Below are 13,439 nucleotides of genomic sequence, written 5' to 3'. Positions count from 1 at the left end.
GATCCAGAACTGGGTGAGTCGTTTAGTTTCATATATGTTTCTGAACGGACTGTCAGTGGATAGTTTGATGAGCTGATCCTCCTCTGTCACCGTCAGACGTGCGCCTTCTGCTGCGTTGTCTCTGAATGGAAAGTGGATCCATGTCTTGTCCCTGCGCCAGGAGTCAGCCTCAGAAAAGTAGTTCCTTAATTGACCCTCGTGGGCATCCAATTTTGCAATAATTGCGCGTGTTACGGGAGAGGAGAGCACAGCACAGCAGAATCTCCCTGCTCATCCACTGATGGAAAGATGGAAAATATTCCCTTCCCAACGCGCTCCCTCCATCTACTGATTTTTTTGAGAAAGCCTTCCATTCCGTCATACAGCTGAATTACATGTGTATTGCGACCTTGCATAGAACTGTTAAGTTTGTTTAGCTCAGCGAAAATGTCAGTAAGATATGCAAGTTTGGTGACCCAGACATTGTCAATGAAAAGTGCAGCCAGCTCTGTGCGCTTTTGGAGAAGTAAAAACCCCCGAATAGACGTGCGTAATTCCAACACACATGACAACACTGTTCCACGTGAAAGCCATCGAACCTCATAAATGGTACAGTAGCGCAGTGTGTTCTTCTCCCTCAGCAGCACAGAGATTAGAGAAGAGACGCGTTTGCAAAGCACTCTTCTTGACTATATTGACAACTTTCACAACCGAGTCCATGACATCTGACAATTCAGCACTCATGTCTTTGGCAACAAGTGACTCCCTATGTAGCATGCAGTGCGTCCAAATCACTTGCGGAGCCACACCCTTTACAAGCGCAATTAGTCCACTTTTTAAACCAGCCATGGCTCTTGCATCGTCGGTGCACAGCGCAATACATTTTGCCCATGGAATGTCATTTTCACTGAAAAAAACATAAATCACTTTTAAGATTTCAGAACTAGTTGTGCGTTCAGGAAGCTGCTTACAAAACAAAAATTCCTCCTGTGTTTCATTTTGATCGACAAAGAAGCGACCAGAAGCTGGGCGTCCTTTGACACATCTGTTGATTCATCCAATTGTAAAGCAAGTGCATCTGCCAACCTCAGCTTCTCTATTAGTTGCACCCACACATCAGATGCCATCTCATCACTACGGCAAGCAATGGTTGTGTCCGACACTGGAATAGTTTTCAGTTTATTAATGTCAATATCATTCCCATAGATTGTTTTACACATGTCAATTGCTGAAGGCAATATTAAATCCTCTGCAAGTGTGTATGGCTGTTTCTTCTGGGCAATCCGAAGAGCAACTTGATAAGAGCATTTGATAGCTAGCTCACCAACTTTGGCTGATTTTCTCATCAATGTCTGTTGACCTTGGAGGGATTTGAGACTAGTTTATAGTATTCAACATGTTTGTCTTTTAAGTGGCTGTGGGTTGTCTCTGTGGTGTAAGATAATCCGTTGCCACCAGATACACTGGGGTTGCCATGGAGCAGGCTTATAGAGCTTCCGGGTCACGGACTTCGGGGTCACTTAGTTACCTGCATGTGGGCAGACATGTTTAACCTGCTGGTTGTAAAGTAAAGGAAACCTGGGCACAATCTTCGACTGAATGTTGAAATTTGCCTCCAACACAGAGGAGATTCTCAGGAGATGCCAGCAGCGGCAGTATCTCCTGAGGAAACTCAACACTTTTGGGGTCAACACAAACATCCTCGGGACATTTTATTATTCATTGAGAGTGTAATCACATTCTCAATAACCTGCGGGTTTACTCCACCAGCCTGCAAAACAGGACCCGCCTGCAGAGCACTGTCAAAGTCTGCTCTAAAATCATCGGACTTCCGGTCAGAACACTCTCAACCGTGTGTGAGCAGCAAACACTGAGGACAGCGCTCAGGATCCTACAGGACCCCTCACACACTCTGTTCCCAGTGTTCGAGTGGCTCCCCTCAGGACGCCAGCTCCGCTGCCCGGGCTCGGGACACAGAGGAGGAGAACAACCTTTGTTCCCAGAGCTGTTCAACTCCTCAACTCCCAACCATCCCTGCCCCACTGCCTCCCTGCTCTGGACCCTGGACCCCCCCATCCCCCCATCCCCCCTTCCCCATCCTGCTAACAGACAATAATCTACACACATCCCCACTTTATCTTTACATATTTATAGTATTTATACGGACATTCATCTACCTCAGTACCAACTTGCACCTTATGTAGATACTGCTTATATTCCTTATTCTATTTATAACCTTTTATATTTTATACCTTTTTACATTTTTATATATATATTTTTTTATGTTTTTTAATTTTAACTAGCTTACTGTTCTGTGTTGTGCTGTATATCTGTTAAATGTTGTGTTGTGTACAAATGCTCCACGTGCCTTACCTTGAATTGCCCCCCGGGGACAAATAAAGTTTTTTGAATTGAATTGAATTGAATTGAATTGAATTGAATTGAATTGAATTTGAATTGAATTAAATTGAATTGAATGTAACGCCAATCCCAAAGCATCCCGTCTTTATTTCAACACAACATGGTGTCAGAAGCGGGATCGTTTTGAGTGACAGACGCGAAGAAAGTCAGCACCGCTAGCGACTACGCGGCTACATGTAGGGCGAGGCAGCGGCACCTGCGGAGGGATCTCGGCCGGCGATGGCGGCACCTCCGGCGGCGACTTTCAATATCAAACCCCCAGAGCCTTTTTTTGAGAACTGTGAGTATGGAGAACTGCATGATGAACTTTTGAGAGACAGACTAGTAGTGGGCCTTGAAGATTCGTCACTGTTAGAGGATGCAGCTTAACAAAGACCTCACTCTCACTAAAGCTGTTATAATGGCTAGACAATCAGAGGAAATTAAACAACAACAGAGGGGAGTTGAGAGGGGAGTTGAGTGCTGCCAAGGCTGCTATGGATGTTGTGATTGTTAAAAGGGGAAAGCAGCACAGATATAAAGCCAAGGAACAGACACACAGAACAACAGAGATTTAAGAAGACAATGCAAAATAAAGTGGGAAACAAAGCATGTCCCAAATGTGGTAAAACGCCCTCACACTCAGCGTCTCAGTGCCCTGCTAAGAGTGCAGAATGCCATAACTGTGGTAAATGTGGACATTATGGGAAAGTCTGCAGGTCAAACAGCACAGTGGATGAAGTTGCTGAGGACATGGGTGGACTTCTTCTGGGAGAATTGGATACCGGGGAGGAACCGTGGAGAGCTGACATTAACGTAAGGGGCAGTAAAGTGACATTCAAACTAGACTCTGGAGCTGATGTTACTGCCATTCCTGAACAGATGTTCAAAAGAATAAGACACAGAGGTGAAGAACTCGAAAAAGCTCAAAAACCACTCTACGGTCCTGGTGGGGTTAAACTACTGGTTTTGGGCTCAGCTACAGAGACTATCACATGGAGAGAGGAGCACCACAGAGAAAATCTATGTTGTGAGAAATCTACGTGCGGCGCTACTGAGCAGACCAGCTTCGGTGAGACTCAAGTTAATAGCTAGAGTCGACACCATAGACCAAGAGATCCAAACAGAATCTCCTGGCGACTTGCTTTCCAAAAAGAATCAATGGTGCTGGGGGCACGAGCAACAGAGAGCATTTTGCAGAGTGAGCTCTCCTCCGACAAGGTATTTCAGCTATATGATCCTAACAAGCCACAGAAATTATCTGCTGATGCCTCATCATATGGGCTAGAGGCAGTGCTGCTACAGAAGGATGGAGAGGTGTGGTCAGCAGTCACTTATGCTTCCAGGTCACTGACAGACACAGAGCAGCACTATGCTCAGCTGGAAAAGGAGGCGCTAGCACTTACTTGGGCCTGTGAAAGGTTTAATGACTTCATCCTGGGATTACATTATGAGCTGGAAACTGACCACAAGCCTCTCGTGAGTCTGCTGGGGGGGGCGGGCTCTGGACTCACTGCCACCGCGAATACAGAGATTCAGAATGCGCCTGATGAGGTACTCTTACACAATAATGCACACCCCAGGTAAAAGCCTCAAGGCAGCTGACATGCTATCTTGCTTGCCGCTCACAGATAGGGCCATACGTGCTGACACAGACCTGATGGAGGACACTAATATTTATGTTGAGTCTGCGCTGGATAGTCTTCCCACAAGTGACAGATATCTTGCTGAGCTCCGAAGGCAACTGTGTGCTGACAGTGTTTGCTCTCAAGTCATGAGGTACTGTAAGGAGGGCTGGCCGGACTGAAACCAACTACAAGAAACAGTCAAACACTCCTGGCCGGAGAGAGCTGTTTTAAGTGTGTATGATTGACTTCTGCTGCGAGGTACTAGGTTAGTGATACCTGCAAACATGAGAAATAATGTCTTAGAGAAGATTCATGAAGGCCACCAAGGAGTGATTAAGTGCAGGGAGCAAGCCAGTCAGACAGTGTGGTGGCCTGGACTAAGTAATCAAATAAGTGAGCTCGTCTTAAGGTGCAGAGAGTGCATCAAAGAAAGAGTGCTTACAAAGGAGCCCCTGATGCCGACCAAGCTGCCACAGAGGCCCTGGCAAAAATTAGGTGCCAACCTATTCACCCTGAGAAACAGCACCTATCTGCTAGTGGTTGACTACTTCTCTAGGTACATAGAGATAGCGCAGTTCAGTCCAACGCGGCCCACGGACGTCATTTTTCATCTGAAATCATGTTTGCACGTCATGGCATCCCAGAGACTCTTCTTCCTGACAATGGGCCACAGTTCTCTGGACACAACATGCAGGAGTTTGCAGACAATTATGGTTTTTAACATGTGACCAGCAGCCCTAAATACCCTCAGAGTAATGGCGAGGCGGAACGTGCTGTTCAAACAATTAAAAGCCTGCTGAAAAAGGCCACAGACTCCTATCATGCTTTGTTAGCCTACAGAGCCACACCCTTGAGTAATGGCTACAGCCCAGCCTAGCTACTCATGGGACGTCGCCTTCGCACCACGCTGCCGACATTTCCAGAGACTTTGCTGCCAGCTCTCCCAGACCTGCATTAACTCTGTCAGGAGGAGGGGGTGAGGAGATTGGGAGGTGGCACAAAGTTTCAATAGGAGACACAGAGTTAAGGCTCTGACTAAACTGTCGCCAGGAGATTCTGTTTGGATCTCTGATGCAAAGGCACAAGGTACAGTGACATCTGTCCACCCCACCCCGCGTTCGTACCTGGTCAGTGGGCCACATGGGACACTGAGGAGGAATCGTAGTCATCTTGTACCAAAACCTTTGCCAGTCATGCCCGCCTGAGGTGGATGTATCTAAAGAGACAGTTTCAGAGGCTCCTACCTTTGTGGCCAAACTGCAAAACACGCCTGGCATTGTGAGAACGAGGTCAGGCAGAGAAGTGGTAAAACCGCAGAGACTTAACCTGTGAAACTAAAATAAAAAGACTGTGTATATGGTTTATGTATGCGTAAAAAGAAGCCTTAATAGTTTTGTTGCAAGAATATGAATTTGCTGTTATGTAAAGTAATTTTGTTATAACAAAGTCAGCTAAAAAGAAATAGAAGTTGGGAAAGTTTTATTACATTAACTGTGTTGAATGTAAGCTTTAGCTAAGGGTCACTTAAATTTAAAGAAATGGGGATGTGATGTAATGTAATCCTTTGCCACCGGATACACTGGGGTTGCCATGGAGCAGGCTTATAGAGCTTCCGGGTCACAGGCTTGGGGGTCACTTAGTTACCTTCATGTGGGCAGACATGTTTAACCTGCTGGTTGTAAAGTAAAGGAAACGTAGCGGCAATCCCAAAGCATCCCATCTTTATTTCAACACGACAGTCTCCAAGTGACGCTGCAGCTTTGATGGCTTCATAGATTCGTTTGACAGCACAGTAGAGCAAATGACACACATTGGTAATTCATTGCCATCTGTCTCCTTGAAGGCAAATCCAAACTTCAGATAATTATCTGTATATTTTCGGATCTTCTCTCGTTTGCGCTTACCCTTATCAGCTGCTACATCAGCAGCAGGTGCCGCTTCGCTACTTGCATTTTCACCGGTGGTTTCTGAGGTGGAGGGTATCTCTCTTGTGCTTGTGGAGTTTTTTGGTTGAGTTACAAAACGATCCATTTTCGCTCATAAAAATGTCCATACACTTGGCATAATAATATACTGACCTCAGTAGTTGGCTGTTGTGGATAGGAGCTGCAGCGTTTTAGCGCTAGTCTCGTGCTGTGAGTGAACCAGTGCCCAGCTTGAGAGAGCTCCTGTGTGTCGCTGAATGTGTGCATTTCTGACTGAAAGATAACATCTACCTCCATTTATCCAGTCGCTACAATATGTTGGATTCATGTTTGTGTGTATTTAAAGATATTTAAATTGGTTAATTTGTTTCAGATGGAGCCACATGTGTCCTGACATGACATGTGTCCTAAGCTGGTAATATTTTTTCTGCTTTGTGCATTAATCCACTCATATCATCAGAAAGAGGGAAAACAGTACATGGTAATTCTCTCACTGTGCCACATAGAATCAGGGATATAGCAGACCACAAGTTGAAATACCTTGGATAATATTCTGCAGCTGGAGAGAAGGCTCCTAGGCATGGGTGATAATCAGTTGGTCCAAGCAAAGAAGTAAAGAAAACAGCTGACAGTAATCACCACCGTGGCATGGGATCCTTTTGAAAAGTAGGCTACATACAAAATAGTCCCATCAAACTGAAAATCATACTGATTTAGCAGTATTTAAATTAAAGAGTTCAATGAAGGATGCTCAGTGTGGAAAGACTAAGACTAAGGAAGTAACATTTTCTCCATCTTTGTGTGCAACATGGAGGCAGGCAGGGTTCAGGAGTCCAGAGTGTATTCCTTTGTGGTTCAGCAGGGCCTTGATATCATTAAACGCGGCACGTTTTTTTTAGATAGGGCTGCAGTGAAGTCCAGGTAAAGTCTTATGATGTTGTCCTAGTAAAGGAGTTCATGTTGTCTTGCCCAGCACAGTGCCCATTCTTTGTCTTGGTACCAATAAAAACAAGGTAAGATGGTTCTGGGGGCAGCTACTCCTCTAGGCTTGGGAGGGAGAGAGTGGTGGACCCTCTTGAGTTTAGGGGCTTGTCAAACACTTTTAGGCCCATGATTTCCATTAGCAATTTAGAAACAAATTGAACAGCGTCTTGTCTATTTTCATACCTTCCAGCACATATACAATTGGTTTTCATCCTCTGCCTTGGCGAGTTTTTCCAGGTTTTCATCTGTGGTACTTTCAACTGTGGTGAGGCGTCTCTGGAAGGAGTTACCGTCTTATGGAATGCATCCACCGATGCCTTCAGAGGAGTGATACAGTTCTGAATTAAAGTTGACCTAACCTCCATGAGACTAAAGTGCTGTTCAGCCAACCCAGCCTCCAACTTGTCCAGGGATAGTTCACTGCCGTCATCAGTGAGCTCTGATTTGGTGCTGGGGTGAACAGGCGCCACGGCGGATGGGTTGTTAGTGAGGGAGCTAGCACATGTGGACGGGGGTGGCTATACAGCCAGGATTTTCTGTTTAGAGTTGCTTTTTTCTTTTTCAGTGTTTAATGTAAGCAGTAAGAGTTTTGACTTACTGTGGCTGAAATGGTTTATTGATGTGAACAAATCGTTAATTTTGCATCTTTCTCCTATGCTGACATAACCAGTCAGTTTTTTTTTATTTGCACCTTTGTTGGCCATGTTTGTGATGCCAGCATCCTGTGGTTAGTGTGTCTCTCACCAGTTGTTGCCTGAACCTGACACGTCTGTGAGCAGCTGACCAGTGTCAAACACTTCTCTCAATGGGCCCTGCAGGATCTCGTTGACCACACCCTCCTCCATGTCCACCAGCACCGCCTATGGGTTCAAATATGTGAGTGTGAGGACAGAAAATATATTTTGTTCTATTATACGCTGAGCACACAACTTTGACCCCGTGGCATCATTCCACAACTCCTCTTTCTAACCTTAACCAATGGACGCCAAACCTTTCATTGAGCAGAATCCAACCCTGACATTGACCCTGATTCTAAAATAAACTTTTCACTCAAGCTGTTTTCTGGTCATGGGGAGAACTTACCCTAGCCTTCAGATGTTGGATTTTGCCACCGATGCCACAGGCTACCCCCTCACTTTTCCTGGAAAAGCACAGTAAATATGAAAGGGCTACAGAGGCACTTGTAGCAGTTATTGGATGAAAGCAGGTTTGATTACCTGGAGTCCACATTTCGGAAAAAGCTACTGAGGGCCTCATCATACAATCCTCTCTGAACAGGAGAAGACACAGGATATTAGAGGTTCCCTTAAAAGTCATGGAAGGTGATTTTAAAAACAAGTTTGTTAGTATAAGATGAGATAAGGAACAACAAGAATGTGCTTACCTCAAAGGATAGTGTTCTCAATTCTCAGCAATTACAATATTATCATAACCACTATGTGAGTTCTTACTTTTTTCACAACTCTGAAATGAAAGCCAGAATTCTGACTTTTGAGAAAAAAAGTTAGAATTATGGGAGCAAAAAAAATCAGAACTCCACACAAATTCCAAAGAACACAACCACAAAAAAAAACTAAAGACGATGTTTGTAATAAACGTGCATCAGTTTAAATCATGTATTGTCTTCTGGCACCATCAAGGGCAGCAGCCTCCCAGAGTTTACTTATTTTTCCGAAATGTATCTTATTTTATTTTATACTATTATTCTCTCAGACATTGATGTCAGCATTTACTCCTTTACAACTTTTTTATTATTAGTCGTTTGTGTTTTTAGTCTGATGTTACAGTATTTTACAGTAATGTTGATAGGTACGTGTCTTGTGTCTCTGACACATCAAAATCCTAAAGGATGCAGTGAACTCACTTTGCGTGCATCCAGGAGACGCACCCGATTTTATCCCTGATAATGCTAAATTGTGAACTCGTTAGAGGTGTGGGAATTTCTCGATTGTATGATGCAACACGATGCGGATGTGGAAGATTCTGCATCGATGCAGAGACAGAACATAATCAAGAGTCTGTTGCTTATGTTGATTGTCTGGCCTAAGCTCAACATGAAAGTAACGTTGCCACGTTGCTCCCATGGGAAGAGTTTAGGCTAACAATACTTATGTAGGAGGTATGTTGGAGGGAGGCAGAGATCAGGAGTGATAAAAAAAAACTTGCCATGTATTTTTGCTGGATTTTATCAACTTCTGCCTCACAACAATTGTTAGCCATTTTCACCTGAAGCTAACGTCTACAGCCATAAATAATAACTGTCACAGCAAGCCCAGCTAATCAGCCAAGATCTGAGGAGGCTCTGTCAACTTTGCCGTCCAACTCTGAGAGAGGTGTGTACAGCCAATGCCTTGCCTTATCTTAAAGCTGCTATGTGAAAACAATATTATTTTAGATTAGACCAAACTTGTTAGGCACTACAAATGGATAATTGTTTTTGTAATGTTTATGTATTGAAAAGATGCAGCTTTCATTTTGTAGACTACTATAGTCTGATTATAGGAAGGACTTTCTGAATAAAAGGGGAATTTAAATGATGAAAAGTAGCCATTAGCAGTGATATTGATCACTGAGCATGCCATACACTGAGATGCATCACAATGCATTGAGGAATCATTTTGCATTTAAATTGTTGAATCATAATTGAATCGAATCGTGAGGCCAGTGAAGATTCACACCTCTAAAACTCGTATTGAAATAATTATAAAAGGAAACTCGATATAAAGACAGAAAAAAAATCTGCAGGTCACCATTTCAGACCATCTGCGTATTGTTTGCATACCTCAATTACGTGACATGATACTTTCTGCTGCAACAAGACCAGTCCTTGACACACAGATGTCAACAAGCAAAGCTACAAACTTGGTATTGGTGAATAAACTAACTAGGCCACTGTCAAGAATAATCAGCTATGATCGATTCAGTTATCCCTCATGACGATGATGACGGATGATGCTTTGCTGGGCAGGAGACACACCGTGTTAAAACCACAGAAATAAACCACTATTACTTTTTATTTTTAAAAAACATGTTCATTAAAAAGATTCAACTGTTCATTTTTTTCCAGTTTAGCACTGCACTTAACTTCTTTATCAGCCATGTTTTACCTCCGTGTTTTAACACCTTTCTTCATCATCTGTGATGTGAAAACATCAGATTTCCACACAGTCAGAAAGTAAAAATGCCGCTCATATAAAATTCAGTTATAAAATCAAAGCACAACATAGAGTGTCTCTCCTGTCAGCCTGCTGACAGCACACTCAGAAGAAGGCTAGGGCTACCCCTTTTTTGGGACCTAGGCCAGATTAGGCTTTGGTGCCCTTAAATTGCAGCTTCTCTCATTAGCTCACCACCATCACATGTTATTAGTTGGATTTGTTTTAGTGTAAATTCATTATATACACGTGCAATAATGTAAATGAGATAATTTCATTATTGACAAATCTGTTTTATTATTTTTGATTGTTTGTTCTCCAGCATTTCAGAAAATTGCTCATGAATTTCCCAGAGGCCCACGTCATCTTCAACTTGCTCTGTGATGTATCAGATTTCTTTATTATTTAATTTTGGCAGGGAAAGAATGTGTAGGAGTAAATATGAGAAAGAACACCAGAGTGGAGGGGCTGATGAGGATGTTGATCTGGATGTTGAAAGGAAATTCTGCCATCATTATTATCATTTGCCTATGTGCCTTTCCTGCTATGACACATCAGAATGTCTGCTATTAAAAGACCTCTTATTGTGGCCAAAAACTCAGATTATCAAACACAATTTAGGCAAACGCAGTGTAGGCTGCAAGTAAACTGCCTGTGCGTTTCTGTTTGACGGTAGTTTGTGATTGTAATGTCTAGGTAGACAGAACGCCTTTGCTGCATTGTGTGTGAATTAGCACTTACTTTATTGACATGAGCATGTTCTCGCAAAGCAAGATCCCAAAACCTGCAGCCGACTTGGTTGCCACATTGTCCAACTGAAAAAAAAACGCATTCAAACTTTAGTTAACATAGGCTGGCATTATGCTAATGTTTTAACAACTGGTTAAATCAGCATTATACAACACGTAGATCCGACCGAGCAATCTGATTGGTCAATCAGACATTATAGACTGTGCTCAAATGAGCATCACAGCACAGGTAGCCGAATGAAAAATGCCTCATCACTGAAAATATCACTCCGCCTGTATTTTAAACTACGCAGGGGCAGCTAGCAAGAAACACAGCTAGCTAACGATAGAGCTAAAACGGCTGTATTGACCTGACACAAAATGGATAATTTTGCTGTTAATTTTGATCTATATGGCGGACTTAGTTTTGAGGAATGGCTGGAAGAAGATGAAAAGGAGAACATAACACCAAGAAACGAGAGATTTGCTGCTTTGTCGGGCGAGGAGCTCAATCAGTTAGAGAAGTCGAAGAATGAAGAGAGTACAGGCTGTCAAATGTTTCCAGGACTATTTAAAAAGCAGGAAACAAGCTGTGGATTTTGCAACTATAACAAAAGAAGATCTCAACAAGATTCTCCATGAATTTTATGGTTCGGTTAGAAATAACCAGGGTCAGTATTACTCCATTAGTAGCTACGTCAGGTTGAGAGCTGGCATTAACCGCTTTTTTAACGACCCTCCTCTTAGTCGCGCATGGTCTATCATGAAAGACAGTGAGTTCACTACATCAAACAATGTATTTAGTGGGCTCATAAAGTTTCTCAGACAAAACTCAACATCATCCCGCCATCACCGAAGAGGACTTGATAATATTGAGGAACTCGGAGGCAATGAACCCAAACACACCACAGGGCTTGGTACACAAAGTCTGGTTCGACATCCAGCTACATTTTGGGAGGAGAGGAAAAGAGGGTCTGCGAAAACTTACACCACAGTCTTTCGCAATAAAACGAGATTCAACAGGTGGGTTAATCAAATAGGCTAAAGGACTTGCAAAGTGCCATAAATAGCACAATGGTATCAAAATAATAACACTCTGTTAAGAAGAAACATGGTTAAATGTGTCTGATTACGGTTTTATTTCTGTCTTAAGGCAACAAATATGTGGCATTCACCTTCAATGAGGATACAAAAAAAACACAAAGAACATCATGACAGGGATCGTCAAAGTAGACGGGGGTTTATGTTTGAAGATCCAGGGAGTGAATTGTGCCCGGTTTCACAATTTGAAAAGTACCTGTCTAAAATCCCAAATGAGGCTAAAGCTTTTTACCTCCATCCAAAAAGAGGAGAAAAGTTAGGGGAGGTGTGGTACTCTTTGGAACCAATGGGTGTAAATTACCTAGGCTCCATGCTATCGCGCATCTCTAAAGATGCAGGCACGTCAGTGATTTACACAAATCACAGCATCAGGAGCACTACCATCCAGAAACTGGCCGAGTGCGGACTGGAAACGAGAGAAATAATGGCCGTTAGCGGACACAAGTCCGAGAGTTCGTTACACAACTACTGGGCACCTTCTCTGGATAATAGAAAACTGTGGAGCAATATGCTGTGCACCAGCCATGGAAACGTCAGGCTGGCGGAGACCAGCCTCTCAAACACCTCTACAGCATCACCTGCGAAACGGCTGAGATCCAGTATGGACTTTATGGATAACTGTTTCACCAACTGTTCTTTTAATGGCAGTCTGCATTTCAATTTCTACAAATAACTCCTCCTTGATGAGTTACTGGATACTACATGGTGTGTAAAAATGAGATAAAATATGATCCAGGACAACACACATGTACAACCACAAATAAGAATCTAAGACATAAGATAAAATAGTGAAGTTGCATACAGGAATGAGATGTGTGTACATAATAAAGTAGAAAATAAAAGTGTTATGTGGTTTAACAGTCTGGATGTTACCTGGCTAATATTTTCACCTTGTGGTATATCAGTACAGTAGAAGAACAGTAAGATTAATATAGCTATTGTAGCCTATGCAGAATAAGCAGAGGTAATAAATATTTAGATGTAAGAGACGATGTAGTAAATGTCGCCTAAAAATGGATCATATAAACTATCAAATTGCTGATTAATGAAAGCAGCATAACTGTTAATCATTGTGGATTAAGATCAGCTGTGCTGATGAGTCGTTGACAGGGCACCTGCTACCGTAACATTACTAGCTTAAACTGACCGTAAAGTCGACAGACGTAATAACTATATCAGTCCATGAAAAAAATATTTTTTCCAGCGGATATCTTAGTTACAACATGATTGAACTAGCAAAGCAGTTGTGTGTTGCTATGTGTGGTATTTATTCAGTTTTGGGAAATTGCGATGTCTTGAAAGCATAAACTGAAGTTGGCTGCAGCTGACAGCTGTTTCTGGATACTAACTTCTTCAGTTCAGTGAGCTGCACTCGGGTTTTACTCACCTTGGACAACAACTGATTGCGTCATGGCAGCAACAATACAATTAATATGCTGACCTGAGGCATACTTTATGGTAATGTTTGCCCACAACTGTCTATTAAAACTTCAGATCGCGTCTATTAGCTCGCGCCTTGGACTCGCGCCTCCGTTCTCT

The 13,439-nt window shown here is 42.9% G+C and overlaps 1 protein-coding gene across 1 annotated transcript in view; it reads right to left on the bottom strand.

The window, feature by feature from the left end:
• Window positions 1-13,439, bottom strand: part of tube1 (tubulin, epsilon 1) — a 26,030-nt gene extending 12,591 nt beyond the window's left edge. Inside the window, exons 1-5 of the mRNA XM_073492544.1 lie at window positions 13,288-13,439; window positions 10,813-10,886; window positions 8,134-8,186; window positions 8,000-8,057; window positions 7,661-7,776 (exon numbers count right to left, since the gene is read on the bottom strand). Coding sequence (XP_073348645.1) covers window positions 7,661-7,776; window positions 8,000-8,057; window positions 8,134-8,186; window positions 10,813-10,886; window positions 13,288-13,312 — 326 coding nt within the window. The 5' untranslated portion in view covers window positions 13,313-13,439. The remainder of the gene's footprint in view (window positions 1-7,660; window positions 7,777-7,999; window positions 8,058-8,133; window positions 8,187-10,812; window positions 10,887-13,287) is intronic.

The sequence above is a fragment of the Pagrus major genome, chromosome 22 (genome assembly GCF_040436345.1).
Source record: "Pagrus major chromosome 22, Pma_NU_1.0".
In the NCBI taxonomy this organism is placed as follows: Eukaryota; Metazoa; Chordata; class Actinopteri; order Spariformes; family Sparidae; genus Pagrus; species Pagrus major.
Note: the sequence above shows the minus strand (reverse complement) of the source record. Positions and strands in the feature narration are given on the sequence as shown.